This window comes from Artemia franciscana, unplaced genomic scaffold (assembly GCF_032884065.1).
Source record: "Artemia franciscana unplaced genomic scaffold, ASM3288406v1 PGA_scaffold_30, whole genome shotgun sequence".
In the NCBI taxonomy this organism is placed as follows: Eukaryota; Metazoa; Arthropoda; class Branchiopoda; order Anostraca; family Artemiidae; genus Artemia; species Artemia franciscana.
The window spans coordinates 1642466-1664481 of NW_027062662.1; the positions used below are offsets into that span (position 1 = coordinate 1642466).

At 37.3% G+C, this 22016-nt stretch overlaps 1 protein-coding gene across 3 annotated transcripts in view; it reads left to right on the forward strand.

Annotated features, from left to right (window-relative positions):
* LOC136041591 (uncharacterized) overlaps positions 1-22016 on the forward strand; it is a 98386-nt gene that overhangs the window by 54879 nt on the left and 21491 nt on the right. For all 3 annotated transcript variants that reach the window (XM_065726288.1, XM_065726291.1, XM_065726289.1), the window contains exons 3-4: positions 15822-16018; positions 21768-21977. In XM_065726288.1, the coding sequence (XP_065582360.1) occupies positions 15822-16018; positions 21768-21977 (407 nt within the window). The remainder of the gene's footprint in view (positions 1-15821; positions 16019-21767; positions 21978-22016) is intronic.

Genomic DNA, 22016 nt, shown 5'->3' on the forward strand with positions numbered 1-22016 from the left:
AAGCCAGCGAAAATAGGGTGAGAATCTAATTTCTTCAGCTATAATATTCAACGTGGGAACTCAAAAACGGTTCCAGTTTTTTATAACTAATCGGGAAACAAATAATTCAAATGCAGCCGTCCAATTTTCTTAGGGGGTAAACATTATCAGGGGTTAAGCTCCTCCTATTATTTGCAGAGCTATATTCAACGTCTTGTATTTCGTTCTAACGTTAGCATGCAACGTACGTGTATTTACAAACGTTAATTTTTGGGAAATTTCTAATAGCTAAGACTTAGCTAGAGGTAATTTAAGCCAATCAGATTTTTTCGTAGAAATTTTAGATCGGCCAAAATTTTCTGTGAAAAACTCTAAATGGCTTAAACTAGCGCTAATTAAATCTTGGTACCAGTAAAACTTCACTGCGAATGAGCCATAAGAGACAAGGGCATATCCAGGATTTCTTTAGGGGGAGGGGGCTACAAAAGAACTTTACAAAACTTATCAAAAATTAGTTTACATTAATTTTTGCTACTTTTTACGGGACATAAAAAATTTGGACCCCCCCCCCGCTGGATACGGCCTTGATAAGAGATCACATCGCCCAAACTCAGAAAGAAAATCATAGAGACACTTAACAATAAGAGATATTGCTGATTTTCATTTCTATGCACCCCTCTATTAGAGAAAAATTTCCAAAAACTTCAGTGCTTACCAATATGCTTTAGAATGAATAATCTACTTGTTCATTTTGAAATAGGCTGAGGAAAATTAGCCCCTGAAAAAATTACTTCATTTAACCTCATTTAACTTACCCCCCATGCAACTCAGCCCTACCTTAGCTCAAATGCCATGCAAATCGACTCCCATTCAATTTGACCGCCGTTCAGTTCAACCCCTAGTCAGGCTGAATGGAGTTGAATTAAAGGTGGACGAGCTGAATGGGGATTGAGTTAACCTGATTTGAGTTAAACTGGGATTGAGTTTAACAGTGTTGGGCTAAACGGGCTAAAACACTAACACCCATCGATTTACAAGTGCCTCATCTCAACAGACCAATGAAAATTGTACTTTAGCTTGGGAAAACTGATGTTTCCTCCTTTTTCTCCAACCACTGGTAGCACCCATATGGGATTTGGTTTGGGGAAGGGGGAGTTACAAAAAGTACTTCACAAAACGCATCAAAAAATTGTTTAGATGCATTACTGTTTCTTTTTTACGAGTTGGACAAAAATTTCGGGGGAGGGGGCTCAAACCCGGTGACACTCCGTGGATACAGACTTGGGTGGAAGATTTGGGATTTGGGGCTCACTTGATCGAAAATTATGGCCTATTCTGCCTTCAAATATATTTTATTAATCTTGAATATACCCAACATAAATGAGGGACCGTTACTGTAATTGCTTAATGTTATAAGGCATAGGTGTGCACATCCAGGAACGTATTATCCCTCCAAAGCTCTGACATTTCCACAAAAGATTCCCGTCTCATTATTTTCCAAAGTTTCGCCTCCCCCCCTCCCCTCTAAAAATGGGGGTTTGATTCTCCTAACCCATATTTGCCTTGTATTTCTGCACACAAGAATGCTCCTTGAGGGTGGATCGGAGAATTCGTCCAAGTGGAGGGGGTGAGTGAAACCCTCCGAAAAATTGCATGTTTAGTCAACTCTTTCAAAATTTCTTAGGCAGAGTCCTTCTAGCCCATCTCAGCGGACGGAAAACTCCCTTTACCGCGTGCAGTATCTTGGACACGGTCATACTCCGAAAACACTTTTTTTCAAGGTGAAAATATGATAAAGGTGCACATTTTCAAACAAAATCGTTTCGAGGGATGTACCGATTTGAAAGAGGTATAGTTCTCCTAATTAAACTCGGTGAAAAATGTGCAACCACCTCACAGAAGTGCCCAAACAATACAAATGCGACACATCTGGCAGTATGTAGACAGGCATAGATCGTCTGCTAAGAGCGGTTTTGTCGAATCCGTTTTTCCAAAATTGCGAGAAAAACGAGTTTGAAAATTTCGACATTTGTATCTCAAAATCGACTGTATATAGAGCGGTGATGTCTTATAACAATGCCAATTAGACCATTCGAAAGTTTTTTTTCTAACACAGCGTAGCATTTGTAGCTCAGTTTCGACAAAAACTGTTATTTTCGGCAAAACCGCTTTCAGCAGACAAGATGACGAAAGGCTTCTAATTCTTTCATTATCTAACTTCCTTCCGTCTCAATCTTTATCTAACAGGAAAATCATCCTTGTTCTTATGACAAGAAGGTATTATCTATAAGCCTTCTCACTTCCCCAAAGATTAGAATGTGTCCCTGATCTACTTATTAGGATGTACGTCAACAGTGATGTAAATAAAGTTTTTGCTTTTCGTGCGTCCAATAATTGGTAAATTAATGATACCAATTAACAGATTTATAAATTAATTAGTTTGGCACGGGGGTATTTGTTTGAAACTTAAAAACATGCTTAAGTTTCAAGAATATGGATAACTTTATAAATGTGGAAACTGGCGCTAGTGTTTGCAAAATATCCACCGACTGCACTAATTCTACCAACTACACAAATTAAATTAATTATTCTTGTCATGAAGCTGGAATAAAAGTCCAGAGCTGCCAAACGCTAGGTGGCGTTTTAAGTTTTATTTGCCGACACTAGCGCCAGTTTTTAAGCTTGTAATTTACCCTTATTCCTTGCTTTAGCTTTTGAAGCATTTCATTAGCTGAAGCAAGGGATTGTCCAATCTTAGAAATGATGTACACTAAGTGGCGTGTGTCAAGCGTGGTGGAACTCTGCCAAGCGTTTTGGGAAAGTGTCGAGCGTTTTGGGGAGTAAATCGAGCGTGGCCGAACGGTGCGGCACACACGGCGCTCAGAGATGTACACCAGGTGGTGTGAAGTGGGCAACCCTTTGAGTTAAAATTGGTTAGGGGTAAGGGCAATAATGGAAAAATCGGGGGAGGACCCAATAAGTAAGACATTTGTTTTGATAGTTTGAACAAGACATGCTCGAAAATTCAAGAATAATTTTTGATTCCTAGAAGTATTAGTACACCCCCCCCCAACTGTGTGTGTCCTTGCTTTGAGAGGTTGTGATGTAAGGGAACCAACCATTATTAGAGACATAATTTTAGTGGATACATCAGAGCTGTCGACTTCCGTATTGATTTATGAATGACGTTAATCCATAGTGCTGTAAAGCATTTACAGTTCCTCGTCTCAAAATTCAATTGAATCGCATTTTAACGTGGCAAAAATCATTGTTTTCTCCTTTCTTCCCCATGACTGTTAACAACCTACTGGATGTTCGAAGGCACAGGGTTTGGCCTAATTTGCACTTTCGTATAAATAATTCTAGGTACTTTTGTATTATTCAGAACACACTCAATAAGTGAAGTTAGGTTCTCTCGTGAAACAAACTACAATACAGGTACATTTTAATGAAATATTTGGTACTTGTTCATTATTCAATTGATTCAATTCAATTCAGAACACACTCAAGAATTTTGCTGAGATAATCCGGTTTCATAGCCACAAAGACAAAACTCAATTTAGTTTGCTACGCATAGTGATAGAAGATAGTGTCTGAACACGGATTTTGAAACGAAGATTTGGGATTTGCCAAAGACTGAAAAAGAGGCAATTATATTTTTCCAGGATAAGGGGTTGTTGCCCACAACAAAACAGTGTGTGATTGGACACAGCATGACTTTATACTCTTGCATCGAAAAATGTAACTGCATCGTAGTTCGTTTCATGAAAGAACCTAACTTCACTTATTGAATGTGTTCTGAATAACACACAAGTACCTAATTCTAATACAATATAGACAATGTAAATGTTAGACCCCAATTAGTGTTGCTTAATCTTGTATATCATATGTGTTTGCAGGCGGACATGTGTTCTTTCCCCGTAATTCTTCCTATTTTGCATTTTGTGTTTACAATGTGATTTTATCAAATATTACTCTCTCAACTTCATTTCTACGAGAATAAAAATATCCAGGTTCTTTTTATCCTAAAAAGAGGTTCAGTTAATCCAAGGTCTGTAACAATCCTTACAGGTCGTCGGGTCTTTCCCCCATTTTTGTGTGTATGCATGTTATGGCATGAATTTAGCTCCTAAGCCTAAACTCTCATGATTTATTTAGTAGAAACATCGGCGCTCAAATAAATAATAGTTTCCGTCCTCATGATCTAATAATGTACTGTTGAAATGTGAGAGAGAGAAGCCAATATTTAGGCTGGAGGGGCCTCAAATTATGATAAGCTAAGATACCCGACAAATTTTGCTTGAGAAATATTTGACATTACGGGAGAAAACATGATAAATGTTAACATTACTGGAATTTGGAGGGGTTAAGGGTAGGTCTTCTCACCCTGTATGCGATCCTGTTGTAGGCCCTACTGTCCAAAGCACTTTGTTCACTATCGTCGAAAAAACGTTGACTTTTGAGCTGTCTCACTGATTAAATGCGTGGCATAGCTGTACACAGTACAATCTCGAAAGTGGGGTACAAGGGATCTTTTCATGAGGGAGGGGGTGAAGATATAAAAGCTGCATTCTAAGCCCAAATTTCCCTGAAGACGATATTTATTTAATAGTATTTTTTTTCTAAAACTACTCTGTAATTTGTTCTGGAAATTGACGTACTAGGTCTTTCCAGTGTGAGAAAACCATCTAGATAGGTCACAAGTTTAGACAAAGTAGTTGAAGGCATTAATTTTGGAAACTAAATTCATATGAATGCCGTCACGAACACTTGGAATAGTTATAATAGTTGGAGAAGTGTCCGTGCTTAATATTCTAAAAAGCGCACTCCAGTTTAACTAGATTATCAGTGGTTATAAAATAATTTTCCGGTATGAATATGCAAAAAGATTTGCCGAATAAAGTAAACTGAAATTAAAGTGGTCTTGCAAAGTATATTTAAAAAAAATCTTTCTTTTTCACCGAGCGAAGCTCCGTCCCCTGATTTTGCTTCATTAATCGAAGAAAAAAAAAATCCTTCTTCATACATTTATTCATCCAAAAGCCTTTCTCTGAGTATTGATTCAAAATTCTTGTTGGCGATGGACCAAAATCAATGTTTAGAACACAAAGTATGGTAATTCATTGTTTCCTTGCCTTTTTGATTCATCCTGGCTAGGATATGTAATTTGTGTGATGAAGGCCAATTAACAGTGGGATTTAGCTAACGTTTAGGGCTTAGATTTTGAGTTAGCTTGATACAAACCATTCAGATTTAGCTAAATACTAGACCTACAAAGTTTCTATTTGAGTATGTTTGAAATTTGACTAACGTCAGCCTAAAGAGTACATGAAATTTATAGGAGTAGAAACTGGTGCTACTGTCGAAAAGAAAATCACCAGGGCCATCTAACATTTTGTGACTTTATCAAACAGTTCGTGGTAACGAACTGTAGCAAGGAGCGACCCGGCTCAATAGTAACCAAAACTCTAAGAAATGGAATTTTGATATCAATAGCTACATCAAAAGGATCACATTTTAATGCTGATTTTAAATATATAAGTTTAGTCTTACCCATCAAAAGTTACGAGCCTGAGAAAATTTGCCTTATTTACGAAAATAGGAGGAAACACCCCCTAAAAGTCGTAGGATCTTAACGAAAATGACAACATCAGATTCAGCGTATCAGAGAACCCTACAGTAGAAGTTTCAAGCTCCTATCTACAAAAATGTGGAATTTTGTATTTTTTGCCAGAAGACAAATCACGGGTGCGTGTTTATTTGTTTATTTTTTTTCCCAGGGGTCATCGTATCGACCAAGTTGTCCTAGAATGTCGCAAGAGGGCTCATTCTAACGGAAATGAAAAGTTCTAGTGCCCTTTTTAAGTGACCAAAAAAATTGGAGGGCATCTAGGCCCCCTCCCACGCTCATTTTTTTCCCAAAGTCAACGGATCAACATTTTGAGATAGCCATTTTGTTCAGCATAGTCGAAAACCATAATAACTATGTCTTTTGGGATGACTTACTCCCCCACAATCCCTGGGGGAGGGGCTGCAAGTTACAAACTTTGACCAGTGTTTACATATAGTAATGGTTATTGGGAAGTGTACAGACGTTTTCAGGGGGATTTTATTTTGTTTGGGGGTGGGGCTGAGGAGAGGGGGCTATGTTGGAGGATCTTTCCTTGGAGGAATCTGTCAGGGGGGAAGAAAAATTCAATGACAAGGGCGCAGGATTCTCTAGCATTACTATAAGAAAACAATGAAAAATAAACATGAAAAGTTTTTTCAAATGAAAGGAAGAAGTAGCATTGAAACTTAAAACGAACAGAGATTATTACGCATATGAGGGGTTCTAAAAATACTTTAGCATAAAGAGCGAGGTGTTTAGGAGGAGATAAATACCTTGCTCTTTATGCTAAAGTATTTTTAGTAATTTCAACTATTTATTCTACGGCCTTTCTGATTCAGGGGTCATTCTTAAAGAATTGGGACAAAACTTACGATTTAGTGTAAAGAGCGAGGTATTAACGAGGGTACAAACCTCCTCGTATACATAATAAAAATATAAGGTTATGAAAGTTTGTTACGTAAGTTAATTCTTAAGTTACGTATATTTTTTACTAATAAAAACCTTCGTTAAAAATTAAAAGTTATTATTTCTCAAAATCGTCTGATCAAAACTAAGAGAAAGCCATTTAGCCAAAAAAAGAATTAATATACAAATTTCATTTTAATAATTTATGTGCGGAGAGCCAAAACCAAACATGCATTAATTCAAAAACGTTCAGAAATTAAATAAAAAAACTAATTTTTTTAGCTGAAAGTAAGGAGCGACGTTAAAACTTAAAACGAACAGAAATTACTCCGTATATGAAATGAGTTGTCCCCTCCGCAATCCCTCGCTATTTACGCTAAAGTTTGACTCTTTGCCACAATTCTACTTTTTAAAACAATTAAAAGCTTTAGCGTAAAGAGCAAGGGATTGTGGAGGGGACAATTCATTTCATATACGGAGTAATTTCTGTTCGTTTTAAGTTTTAATGTTGCTCCTTACTTTCAGCTAAAAAAGTTAGTTTTTTTTATTTAATTTGAACAGAAACTGCTGCATACTTGCCGTATCTTGTCAGGTTCTTTTTGTTGTTAGGCTTAAATGTTGAGGAGGAGGAAAAAAAGCAGGATATTTTCCCCAGTAGACCGAATTAATTTGCCGAGGTGAAACTCTTGCTATTTCCTAATTTTCTTTGAAGGAGCCAGCATGAGCTTCTGAGGGTTAGATTTATGCTTTCGTCAAAGTTATATGCTCAAATATTACGTCTGAACTAGTCAAAATTAGCCTATCAGATCGTTCTTTTAGATTTAGCTAAATGTTAGAACCTGTCCCAAAGCTTAGCTTATTCGAACATGTTTGAAACTTAACTAACTTCAGCATTCAGCCTAAAGCGCACGGCTTTGTTTACCGATTTGGTAAACAAAATCCTTTTATTTATACTATATTGATTGTGACACCGTAAAGGTCACATCTGATACTTTTAGACTTGAGATAATTCCCCAAATCATTTGCTAAGCTGTTCTCAAAGGGAGGATCAGCAGATGAATTTAGATCAGGATGACGAAAGTGTGACTGAACCTGCATTGCCTTGCCGATCTTGCTGAAGAAAACAACCAAAAAATACAATTTTGAGATTGTGTGGTATCCCCGGCCATCCTGGTGTTAAAGATAAAGGAAAGAAATGACTTGAATTTATAAAATAATCTCATAAAGACTCAGGGCCGTATTCAGGATTTTTTCTTTTGGGGAGGGGGGAGGGGGTCACAAAAGGATTTTATCGGGAGCTTACAAAAAATACATCAAAAATGTGTCTACATTCAGTTTTGTCGCGTCCTTACGAGTCGGACAAAGATTTAGGGGGGGGATTCAAGCTCCCACCCCTGGAAATGGCCTTAAGATTTATTTTGAAAGAAAATCGACAAATAGGACTCGACAACCTATTGCAAGTTAGAGTTGATTGCGTTGGGCAAGTTATAACTTATGAGCGAAGAACGCAAGTTTTTCAATTCACAGTGGCGTTATATGGATGGGAGCACCCAAGAAGCTTATTGAAGATTAAGGGGCTGTTGAAATCCTTACACGAACATAGAAAAAAGGTTATTGAAAGAGTATTTATTGGTGGTACTCTTAGAAACAGTATTCCCCCTCCACCCGAAACTCTGTATTTTATTGGATTTCTAAAGGCTTTATGTTGAGACAATCGATTTTTTTTTTTATTGCTATCAATAAACATTGGTCTTGAGTTTCTTTTTGAGAACAGCATAGCAAAAGATTTTGGGAAATTACTTCAGAAGTGTGAAAACTTCATATACAACTTTAGACGTAACAGTGATGATATGGGTAATAACATTTGTTGTTTGCTGTAAATAAACTAATATTGAGACGCTGGCTATTAAGCAGTTAAATAATGAAGAATGTGCAGCCGTGACAAGTTCGTTATTGTTTTGGCAATAGTAATTTTATAGTATTGGATCTTTTGCTTTCTCCTGCAATTTGAAACTTACTGCAACCTGAGGGTAAATCAGCATAATTTCAATTTCATCTCATTAAAACCGGTTTTAATGATATCATCTTTGTTATGGTGCATAATGTGAAAATTTCAGCTGTGAAAAAAGAAGTTGATTAAGTAGCTCCAGTATGAGCATTTTCTAGGTTCCTTCTTTGCTTTGTGGGGAAATATATTTTTAAGGTAACGACAGAACTCAATTTGTTTGCAGTTCTTTGCTGAGAAATCAAATAAAAGAAATAATTAGTTTCTTCATCTAAATTAAGAAGCAGCATTAAAACTTAAAGCGAACAGAAATTATTCCGTATATGAGGGTGGCTGCCCCACCATCGATAGCTACGCTAAAGTTTTTTAGAGTGCTTTAAAAAAATAATTTCTGTTTATTTTAAGTTCTTATGTTTCTTCTTACTTTTAGTTGAAAAACTTGTTTTTTCTTTAATTTTTGACTGGTATTCAATTCATGTCCAGAAATATCCTCCCCCTACCCTGTTTAAAATTATCCATGGGGATCTTTCTCCGAGAAATTCCCTCCCCTGCAGAAAATTTCTTCTGTCAAATTCTGTATATTTCTCAATTATAAATACTAAATATAAACAATGAATGAAGTGTATAAGTTACAGTTCGTTCCTTGGGGACTACAGGAGGTCATGTCATCCCTAAACGCATTGTTATTGTATTTTTCAAATGCTGAATCAAATGGCTTTCTCAAAATTTACCTTGGGTAAGTAAGGGGTGTTGGAGGGGGGGGGGCTAGTTGTTCTCCACTTCTTTTGGTCAATTAAAAAAGAACACTAGAACTTTCAATTTTCGTTTTAACTTACGAATGGGTGATTGGATCTCAGTGAAATTTGATATTTAGAAGGATATCATGTCTCAAAGCTCTTATTTTAAATCTTGGCCGGATCTGGTGACATTGGGGGAAGTTGGGGGGAACCTAAAATCATGGAAAATGCTTAGATTGGAGGGATCGGGATGAAACTTGGTGGGAAAAATAAGCAGAAGTCTTAGATACGTGATTGACATAATTGGAACGGATCCGCTCTATTGGGAGGGGGGGGGGTTAATTCTGAAAAATTAGAAAAATGACGTATTTTTAACTTACGAAGGAGTGATCGGATCTTCATGAAACTTCATATTTAGAAGAATCTCGTAACTCAGATCTCTTATTTTAAATCTCAACCGCATCCAATGTCATCGGGGGGGGGGAATCTTAGAAAATACTTAAATACTTAAAGCGGAGAGATCAGGATGAAACTGGATGGGAAGAATAAAAACGTGTCTAAGATACGTAACTGACATACCTGGACCGGATCTGCTCTCTTTGATAGAGTTGGGGAGGGTAATTTGAAAAAAAATGAGGTATTTTAACTTACGAAAGGGTGACCAGATCTTAATGAAATTTGATATTTAGAAGGGTCTTGTGCTTTAAAGCTCTAATTTTAAATTCTGACCAGATCCTGTGACATTGGGGGAGCTGGAGGGGGAAACCGGAATTCCTGGAAAAAGTGAAAATTGGGGTATTTTTATCTTACGAATAGGTGATCGGATCTTAATGAAATTTGATATTTAGAAGGAATTCATGTCTCAGAGCTCTTATTTCAAATCCCGACCAGATCTTTTGACATTGGGCGGAGTTGAAGGGGGAAATCTTGGAAAACACTTGGAGTCGAGGAATCGGGATGAAGCTTGGTGGATAGAGTAAGCAAGTGTCCTTGATACGTGATTGACGTAACCGTACTGGATTCGCTCTTTTTGGGGGAGTTAGGGGGAGGAGTTCAGTGATTTGGCGAGTTTGGTGCTTCTGGACGTGCTAGGACGATGAAAATTGGTAGGGGTAGGGAAAACTTGATAAAGTCGTTTTCCCAGATTCGACCATCTGGGGGGCTAAAGGGAGAGGAAAAATTAGAAAAAATGAGGTATTTATAACTTACGAGTGGGTGATCGGATCTTAATGAATTTTAATATTTAGAAGGACATCGTGACTCAGAGCTCTTATTTTAAATCCTTACCGGTATTAAGCCTCTGTCTTCCCTTTTAAATCAATCTATTGATTCTTAGAATTTTGTTAGAGCTCATACCATATAAGCTCTTGGCTCTTAGCTCTTCTTGCCTCGTCACAAGTGCCATATGAGCTCTTAGCTCTTGTTTTTAGGGGTGTTTCTCCCCTCTTTTGAAAATCTGCCAAATTTTCTCAGACTCGTTGCTTTGAATGTGCTGCACTTTAATGAGTCTTGTATATTTAGAATCAGGATAAAATGTCAATCTTCTGGATGTGTCTATTGTTATGTAAATTCCGTTTTTTAGAGTTTCGGTTACTATTGGGCCACGTCGCTCCTTACTTTAAGTTCATTACCACGAACTGTTTGACAAGCTACGTAGGTTAATATCAACAAAACAGATTGGGATGAATATAAATGTATTAGGAACGAAACATTTAAATTTGTTGGGGTATTATGATCAGTAGTCCTTGATCATAATGCAACCAGGCCTATATGCAGGAATTGTATTTCGGGTGGGAGGCTGATCCATAAAATAAAAAAAAGGATGAGATTCAAATATTCAGCAAAAGCTAGAAATCATAACATCACAGGGGGAGGGGCACCCACAATCTATGGAATATACAAAACTGGCAAGTTTATAGAATATGGGGGCATTGAAGACGCGTGCAAATTATTTATTTTGGGGAGAGGGCTGAAATTATGTATGGAACAAATCCAAATATATTGAGATTCTTTCCCCCTCTCCAAATCTTTACATACCTGGCCTGGGCCCCCCTGAAATTTCAAGATTTTTATGATCTTTTCAACACTTGCCTAAAACTTTTATAAAAGTTTTATAAAATTTTTATTTTCATTCTCAAATGTACCCCTCTCCCCTGAAATATGTGATCCACATATTTGAGAAATTTCAGGAGTATTTAGTATAAATATCCGAGTCCGAAGCTCATTTGATGATGTAATCGCCATACACTTGAAACGATAGACCGTTTGTGGGTCTTTTCTAATATGGGGAGCATTTGCATAGCTTTTCTAAAATCAAAACGGTGACTCCACACTCTTTCAGTTTCACTCCTTAACGAGATTTGGTATCTTCTTGGTATGACTGAGAGTTAGTTAGAAATCTAAAATTGGTGAGCGTCAGTTAAATTATTCCATCTGGCGATGAATCTGATGCCAAGTGAGAAGCAGGTCCTCCACCAACAGAATGGAAAGAGATCATAAATAGGATTTAAATGAATTGGTTCATATGGGCCAATAATTATAAAGTATCGTAGTGTATTCGTAAAGTTCGTATTCGTAAAGTTATCGTAAAGTATCGCCATACACTTGAAACTTGAGTAAAGTATCTAAAGTGTATTGTTGGTATTCTTGAACCAAAACATGTAACTTGTGCATGGGTGATTTTTGTAAGACAAGAGAAAATCCAGATTAGACAATTTAAGTGATTTGTTTCAGTGTTTTACATGTTTAAAAATGGAGTGAAATGTTCTAAGATCATACCTCGCTTGGGGCTCTTTAAAATTCGTTTACATCATGTGGCACGCGCCAGGTATGATAAAGCTCTGCGAAGTCAGTGCAACATAATGTGAAGTGTGCCGCACAAGTGGCATTCCAAAATAAACACCGGGTGGCGCAGAGTTGGCAACCACTGGAGCTCGCTGCTCCCATTGTGTTTCTATTGACGCTTTTCTGTGAAAACGTCTAAACAACAATCGAAAATATTTTTGCATTACGACTTGATCCAGTAATTTGTATGGAGAAATATTTGTTCTGTGAATTTCATTTGATGAGATTTTTTGTTAAAGTTATGTTAACTTAGGGTCCAGCCTAGTAGGCTACTCAGCCAATGAGAAATGGAAACACTTGATGTATTAAACCTTAAAAAAATGCCACGGATATCTAATTGTTTTTTTTGTTTTTTTTTACCAGCGATTACCATATTTTGGTTCTATTGACACCTAAAAACCGTGATTTTTAAAGATTTTTCTTCTAGTTGTCTCAAAGTTTTGAAGTTGGGCAGTACCAAATTTTCATAGTGCGGAACCGTGAATACAATTAAGCCCAACTAATTAGTTCAGTTTGACAGTGCTTTTTGTCTATAATTAAATAAAAAAACAAGTTTTTCAACTGATAGTAAAGAGAAACATTAAAACTTAAAACGAACAGTAATTATTACGTATATGAGGGGTTCCCCCCTCGTCACATTACCTCGCTCTTTACGCTAAAGTTCGGGTTCCCCCTCGTCACGGTACGTCGCTCTGTACGCTAAAGTTCGAATTGTGTACCAATTCTTTTAGAATGACGCCTGAGTCACAAAGACCGTTTAATCAGAATAAATAGCTCTTTTAAAAGTACTAAACAAAACTTTAGCGTAAAGAGCGAGGTATTGACAAGGGGGACCCCCTCATGTACATAATAATTTCTGTTTGTTTAAGTTTTTATGGTCTTCCTTACTTTCAGTTGAAAAAAAAACATTTTATTATTTATTTTCCGATCGTTCTTTTTAAATAATGCTGGAAAATCCGGCTTCCCTTCCATGAAAAATTTCGTTCCCCTATAAAAATCTCTTAATGGAAAAATCATTCCTGGTAACCCCCCCCCCTCCTTGAAAACTTCTGTATACTTCCCAATAACCGATACTATATGTAAACAACGGGAAAAATTCGTAACTTGCAGCCTTTCCCCCGGGGACCTTGGGGGGTTAAATAGTCCTAAAAACATTTATTATGATTTTTGATTATGTTGAACAAAATGGCTGTCTCAAAATTTTAATCGGGTGACAGGGAAAATGAGCGTGGGAGGGGGGATAGATGCCCTCCAATATTTTTGGTCACTTAAAAAGGGCACTAGAACTTTTGATTTTCGATCAAATCAGCTCTCTCTCGATCTTACATGATCACTGGTTCGATATGATCACCTCTGAAAAACAATCAAATAAACAAATAAATCTGTTATCTTTCTTGTGGCAAAAAAAATGTAAACTTCCACATTTTTGTACATAGAAGCTTGGAACCTCTACAGTTTGGTTCTATGATATGCTGAATCTGATGGAGAGGTGTTTTGAGGGTGCATTCCCCCTTGTTCACAATTTGTCCAAATTTTCTTAGGCTCATAACTTTAGATGGGCTCCAGTAAATTAGATGAATTTTTACGTATTTTGATGTCCCGATAAGCCAATTGATTTTTTTTAGCATGACTTCTTTCGTCGTAAAAGAAACTTCTTGTTCATCTAGAAGCAGGGAAATCCTTTCCGACTTGGGAAAGGGAAGTATTTCCCTGGTTTATTGCGTCATTTCTGGGAAATGGTGGAAATTTCAACTCCCTGCTGATAAGCCACGGAGAAATCACCAACAATAATGAAATGTCTGAATATATTATGTTAAAAAAAGTCAAGAGTAAAATTGTAATTCGGAATTTTTCAGCGTAGCTTCTGAGGGGTCCTAAGAATTTTACGGCCTGGTCATAGGAGTTCCCAGAATACTCAGATGTGGCACTTAAGTCTCATCTTCTATGAACTTTCACATACCTGCCACGGAAACGTTTTTTATTTTCTGCCACCACAGGGATGTGACTCCTTCTTTTGCAGCATTGCCTTCTTCTTCAACTGGGAAAGTCTCTCCGGCACACACCCTGAAAAAATCTTGTGCCTATATATAATGTAGCTCATAGATGGTATATTTTTGTTATTATTATTATTATTTTTTTTTATCTTATTCATTGTGTCTATCTTGGTAATTTAAAGTTGGTTTATTTTAGGGAAATGTTATTTGTGAGTTTAATAGCTCAATAAATTCATTCATAAAATATTAGACAAGTGTAAAGACATATGGAAATTCTTAATTAGGCTAATAACTACCAGTTTGGCTATTCTAAAGTTTCTTTGTCGCGTTTAGCCATCATAGAAAGTTGAAAGTTCTAAGGCTATCAAAGGATTTATTAAAACGACCTTTCACCCTAACCAGATGTCTCTGTTATGTATTTAGAAAGAAAGAAGGCTTTATTATTATTATTATTATTATTATTATTATTATTATTATTATTATTATTATTATTATTATTATTATTATTATTACCACAACAGTGCCAATTTCTCATGTCATTATGCAGTCCGTGTAATTCTATTGTAATTAATAGAATAATTAAATAACAGTTAAAAAAAATTAAAATGTATTAACGGGTAAAACTTGCAATTCAATATCTTTTAATAAGTTTAGTCAGTTACTATATTCAATTTCATTTTAACGGTGAAAAAAGAGCCTAGAACATAGACAGGTGGGACTGGGACGAACGCAGGATGTTTTCCCCTGTCCCTGTTTTTTTCAGAAGATTGCTTCCAAGCTCCCTTAAGTATAAAAACAGAAAAAAATGTGAAAAAAACTTATTATTTGAATGTTTGGGCTAGATCAACATTTGTCCAGCCCTACCCAGAAAAAAAGTAGGCCATGTTTTCTGTTTTATTTAGTCCTATTATAGACAAAAAAAAAAAAAATGTCTGCTCAAGGACCAATACAGCGGTTTGAAAAAAGGAAAACTTTTTGTGCAGATTCAATGCCAAAAATTTACTTTAAGACGATAATGTTTTGCCAGGGGATAGGAGTTTCCTAACAGGGAATATTTTGCATCATTCGCCTGCTAAATGACCTCTGAATTCAAGGCTGAAAGATTTTACTGTTTAAAATTTTGGTACTTTGGACAATGAGAGTATTTTCTTGTTTTTGTGAGTTTTGTCATCATAAACACAAAAAAGTATTTCTTATACAATGCCCTTTCTGGGCGAAGGGGGTCATAGACTGATCTTACGAGATGGAATTCCTCCCTTTGCGCAATCATTCTTCCTATGGCTTATATCACTTCGCTACTCTGGAATGGAACTATGCTGTGTCGAAAACTGTTACTTTTCAGGCGAGCTTTTGAAGTTTTTAAGTGTTTTACAGTAACTCATAAGGATGTTAGAGGGGAGACACCGTACAGTATAGTTTTTCAAAGTAAATCAAAATCTACTGTATGAAACTATTTCAAGTCCAAATACGGACTTAGAATAGTTTCAGGATGCGATAAAAGCAACATAGCATAAGAAAGAAAAAGGTGATTTGGAAGAAACGTAGTGGCGTGGTGACAATTCTGACTTCAAATTTGATTTCAGCACAAAATTTATCACAAGATAGCACAATTATTCATTTTTTCTATTCTTGGACATAGAATAGTTTCAATCGGAGCGCATTTGGAGGTAGGATAGTTTCATTCCAGTGTAGTGATTTAATAACCAAAGAAATGGTAGCTGAACAACCTTAATTTATATTTAAAGGAATCGCGGATCAATATTTGTTCCCGACGAGAGTCCGAAGACATGCTGTGGGGTTCCTGTTACCCAAACTGTGTCCATACGATGGTTCGTGGTAATGATAGCATTTGTGGGGATTTGCTGTGCTGTTGTTGGAACAGTCCTCGGTGCAATGAAGGCCACGGGAAGGGAACATCTCACTGTGTCATTACTTATGATTGGTAGGTTCTTTCTAAATTTAAAATTATATTTTTCTTTCAACGTGTAGTTTCGAGCAGCGCCTTTCAAAGTTTTTACCGTAACATATCCCCAGAAACTCCTAGCATGTTATACATACCCCTATAAAGCTAAAACTACAAACATGAAAGTATGTTTGTAGTATGTATGCATATGTAGCTTGTTCAATATTCTAAAAAATGTATAGATTGACTATTTAATGATGAAAATCAGATTATTTAAGACGATTCTAATTTAAAAAGATGGTTATGGCTCCCCCATTTTTTCCGTTTATAAAGGCGTCCGGGCGTGAAACCGAAATATTGGGACATATTTTAGTGTATTTCACCTGTTATTCACAGTGACGTCAGTTCATGAAAATTTAGTGAGGGTTAAAGTGTAATTTTGATATCTACGGTGGAGGGGGGCAATTTTGTTTTGTTTTCATTTTTTTAACGTAGGCTACAACGTAGGTAGCAACGTACATGATTTCCTATTATGAAATCATGTTTTTCTCTGTTGTGTCGTATTTTTTATCGATTATGTTACTTTTATTTATACTTTAGGTGCTTAATTTTATTCATTTCTGTTATTTCTTCATTTTTATTTGTTCGTTGTTAATGCCTTCCCGACGTGAAATTGAAATATTTACACTTTCCTGAATTTTCACATTCGAAATGCAATACAGTAGGCACTAAACAGGAAACAGGAAGATTCGGGCATGTATTCCCGATCCCTTAAATCTGAAATTTGGCGATTTATTTATGTGTTACATTTTTCAGTTTCTACCCGTTCTCTCCCTGTAGGAGAGTATGACGTTAGATAAAATTGAAGTAGTGCAACGAATAAAAAAAAGGTCTATTAATTAAAAAAAAAAGATTTGTAAAATTCATACCAATAAATTTATTTACCAGTCAACTATGTTCTGGTTGCCTCTATTACAAACATTTCCTTTTCCCGCTGCATTAAATAATGAATACTGTTGTTTTGCGGTTTACCGTTAATTGGTAAACCTGGCTAAGGGACTAGAGGCTTCATTTTTCCTTTTAATTTCAAAACAAACAAGAAAATATTTTCAATGTGTTTAAGCGGTCCAGTTTTATTCGGTGATGATTCATTTCAATGCCAAAAAGCAAGGAGCTCCCCGCTTCAAAAATTGTATACACCAAGACACGTGTCCCGCCTATGGCAGAAATGTGTCACGCGCTGTGCAAAAAGGCAAAACGCGGTGGAAGTATGCTACATGTATTGAAACTAGTGGGCTCCGAGATATACTCCAGGGGACGCTGGGTCCCCTGGAGACGCTCAAATTTAGTAAAATTTGAGGGGTTTCTTCACATATTGTACATATTTATTTTAAAAGCATACCGAATACGTTATATTCCTGCCATATTAAAATGGATATTAAGTTGGCTGAAATAAGGACAGTAGCCTAGTAGAGATTGTTTATCACATAATCTGAAAATACGAGAATATAAGATAATTTGAAAATAATACTGCATGCAGGGGGGGGGGGGGGGGTCATTACGGGGTTTTACCATCCCCCCAATTTTTGCCCTACGCGCAAAACGTAACAAAATGCATATAAAAAATTGTTGACTCTTTTTGTAAATAATATGAAAAAAACTTCGTTTTCTTAAAGAGTTAAAGAGGCTGCGTCCAAAAGTCGAACCTTAAAACGTACAGGAATTAGGAGAGGCAGTTGGGGGGCTGCCGCCCCCCAAACCCCCTGCTCTTGGCTTCGGAAAGGCCCTCTTTTAATTAACAAAACAAAACACCTGTACAAAAGAGTTTTTAAAAGCGGGTGGTTTGGGGGGGGGTAGCCCCCCCAACTGCCTCTCGTAATTCCTGTACGTTTGAAGGTTCGACTTTGGGACGCAGCCTCTTTAACTCTTTAAGAAAACGAAGTTTTTTTCATATTATTTCTGTACGTTTTTCTACAATTCATGGTGGATGTAATTTAATAATTCCTGTACTCCTCGTACAGGAATTAGGACTGCCTCTCCTAATTCCTGTACGTTTTAAGGTTCGACTTTGGGACGCAGCCTCTTTAACTCTTTAAGAAAACGAAGTTTTTTTCATATTTTGTGAAAAAAAACCGCCCGATAAGGGACTTGAACCCTTGACCTTAGGATTAAAAGTCCCATGCTCTACCGAATGAGCTAACCGGGCATGTTTGAAGTCGGAATACCTGCATGTGTATAAATATAACTTTTAAATAACTTTTAAGAATTTCAAAAATTAACATGGGCTCTTATGGGGGGGGAAATGGGTTTTTCTAAGCTAGAAAATCGGGGGTTAAGATTTTCCGACGAAACTCTCCAGGAAAATTACTCGGAGAATTCCGCATCGAATGGGTCTTCGTACACCCAGATCCGATGTCGGCTGTGACCTGTAGGCGTGGCGAAAAAAAAACAAAAGGAGAACATGAACATTAAGTGGCTATGCGTGGTTTCTGGAAAACAGGGAAGGAGCCATCGGATCGAGCTGAAATTTCACGGATAAGCTCCTGGGCCCTAGGGGACCTTAACTTGTGAATTTCAGCCCGATCGGACAACGTTAAAGGGGGGGGGTTGGGGGCGGTCGAAAATTTCGGCCAGATTTTCCCCATGAAGGAAAAGTCGGAGGGGGATGAAATTTGGCAGGTTTCTTAGTTGGAGCTCGGGCTACGAAATGCACCCCTCCCCATCCCTCTGCGACCACTGGAACCGAAGATCGCTTAACATTGTCGTGGTTCGCCTCTTTAAAGAGGCACGAGTGTGCCTCCTTGATTTTTTGTAACCCCCCTCATCCGAAAAAATCTCCCCCTGAAAAAAATCCTGTATACACCCTTGTGAAAACACCCTCACCAGGCTATTATTTGCAATGAAGAGCAGGGAGTGGGAAAATTGTAAGCCTGAATTGTAAGCTTTGATCACACAACATCACATTTTCGTCGATAAAGTTTTGGGTAGTTTTTCCTTTGAGATTTTGTAAGAAACCCTGTTTTTTCCCCCTACTCCCTCCAAATTTTATTAGAACTATCAGTTTTGGTAGGTACTAAGTAAGAAACTCCTCTACTACATTCATCGAATAAGAGGCGTGACGAGCTCAGAGGGGCAAAGTTAATTACACGTGCCATTGAAAAGCTATATTATTGTAGCTATTGAGAATATTCATATATACTTTTAATCATTGAGATACTATTGCAAAGTATGGAGCGAAGCGTCGTGAAGGGGAGTATACACAACTAACGTCACTGGCCACCCTTGCCTTTCTGATAAACTAAAATAACTCCCAGAAAGCTTTGACAGTCATGGGAGCATAACGCCCTGTCGTCAATTGCTGCCGTCCGCGTCTTCTGATTGCTGGAGGGACTCAACACGAAGAAGGCCTTCGCTAATTCTAACTATGTGCTTCTAATAACGCCATTGACTGCTTTTAATTCGATATGAGGAAAGCAGAATTTAAAATATAAATTAGAATATAATTGTCGTTTGATGTTAGCACAAGTAGTTGGGGTTTTAACACTTTCTAGGCTCAGTTTTAAAGAACATTATATATGCTTAAGTTCTATGGCCAATGGTCCGTAACACGTGGAAAAACTTCAAACAATGTAATAAAAAACCGCAAAACCAGTTTCGTCTTATGGAAATACATGTATTTAACTTTCACATGGAAAGTTTCGTCAAATGCAATTGTTCTCAAACTAACTGATCAATTTCGGTATATGTCATTTAAGAACTCATAATTTCACTACTGAAAGATGTCTCCACAAAAACTGTAAAATCCCAAAATTATCAGTCGAGCTCCTATAGTGACAACGAGGTTTTAAGATGTCCCCCAAGTTTTTTACTTCTGCATTATATTGTCCAATTTGACTAAATCTAGGTTTACTAGATTTTTAGAAAACAATTCCGGGATTGTGGAACTTGACATCCAAAATTCTGATCTTTTTGGCTTTTTCGTGAAATTTACAATTTTGGTGGTTTTCATAAAATTTGTTTGCACATAATACCTGAGTTAACTCTGTTGTAGCACATTTTGTTGATGCTCTGCTTGGCAATACCGGGCCCAGGGTTTCATCCCCGCCGCAGCAAGGCTAGGACACAAGCTTGCCATTTGTCCCTGTGAAAAATACCCAACAACTTATGCGTGAAATAACCTCCTCTGTGCAGTAATGGCCCTGGAGGATCTTCATCCTATTCTATAATACCTGAGTCTAGAACGAGCACAGTATAAGTCTATATGAACAGTCGCGAAAATTTTCTTCAAAAGTGATATAGATTAAGGCGCTCGCAAAGGGAAAATGTCTTTGCGTCAAAGCAATAATTTCAGTTGCTATGGGCGTTCAGTCGCTAAACATTTGTCATTGAGCGTGCGTGAAGGCAAAGTCATGAAGAGAGGTCTAGGCTGATGTGTGTCAAAAATCTTTAATGGTGAGTATAGAACTTTTCGCTACTGTTCGTACATACCTGTACTGCGATAGCGAGGCTGGAAAAAAATTAAGAATTTTTGGTGAGTATTTGGATATAACGCAGTCAAACCTGGGCTGGAGGATGGGTACGGCTGGGGGGGGGTCTCTATATGTCGGTTGTTAGAACATCTATCAGAAGAAGTTGCTGGATCTCAATTGATCTTGTTAGGATGTAATAACTAGTCTCCATACGAAAGTTTAATTCTCTTAGTGCACAAACTATCCATGTTAGAAAAACGTCCTTGCGCAGCCATGAACAGTTACTCGTATTTTTGCCAATTTCGGCTTTTTTTAAGGAAAACGTCCTTGCGCAGCCATGAGACAGTACTCGTATTTTTGCCAATTTTGGTTTTTTTTTAAGAAAAACGTCCTTGCGCAGCCATGAGACACTACTCGTATTTATGCCAATTTCGTTTTTTTTTAAGAAAAACGTCCTTGTGCAGCTATGAGACAGTACTCGTATTTTTGCCAATTTCGGTTTTTTTAAGAAAAACGTCCTTGCGCAGCTATGAGACAGTACTCGTATTTTTGCCAATTTCGGCTTTTTTAAAAAAAAACTTCCTTGCGCAGCCATGAGACAGTACTCGTATTTTTGCCAATTTTGGTTTTTTTTTTAAGAAAAACGTCCTTGCGCAGCCATGAGACACTACTCGTATTTATGCCAATTTCGTTTTTTTTAAAGAAAAACGTCCTTGTGCAGCTATGAGACAGTACTCGTATTTTTGCCAATTTCGGCTTTTTTAAGAAAAACGTCCTTGCGCAGCCATGAGACAGTACTCGTATTTTTGCCAATTTCGGCTTTTTTAAGAAAAATGTCCTTGCGCAGCCATGAGACAGTTACTCGTATTTTTGTCACTTTCGGCTTTTTTAAGTAATTTTTCATTGGATTCACTGATGGCCTACGAAAAAAAATGCTGACATCTCTCTTATGATTGTTATTAGACCACATAGACCGTGGATGAGATTCTAAGCAGTCTTTCTGTTTGGGAGAGGAGGCAAAGTTTGTCAAAGAACAAAATAGGAATTATAGAAAAAACATCGCGTAAAAACTGACAAGTTTTGCCGTTTTTGTGGAACGGTGGGACACGGATAAGAAACCGGCCGGAATAGGGTTACAGGGTTATTCCTGCAGTAAACATGAGCTGAAAAATATATAAGGGATATTTTTAGATGAATTGTTTAATCTCAACTTTTCTGAAAAAAAGCTGCACCTCTCCTCAGTCGTAAGGGTTAAGTTACTCTTTATCTTGAATTATATGGCTATTCATTTGTAAATGATCTTGTGTTACCTTTTGCAGGGGTAGGAATAGTCCTAATTACCGTCAGCGGTATTGCATGGCGGCTCACCTCACACGATGCACCTTCATGTCGAGCAATGTTAGGCCTGGGGTCGAGATCCGAACCCGGAATTGTGGCATCTGCAGACCCAACGGCACCAGAAGCGACACGGAGCCGTTTTCTGGCAAGAATGCCTCCTAGTCATGGTCGCCCTCATCACCCTTACGCAGGTAGGTCTAGATTACAAAAATATGCTGGATAGAGCTTAA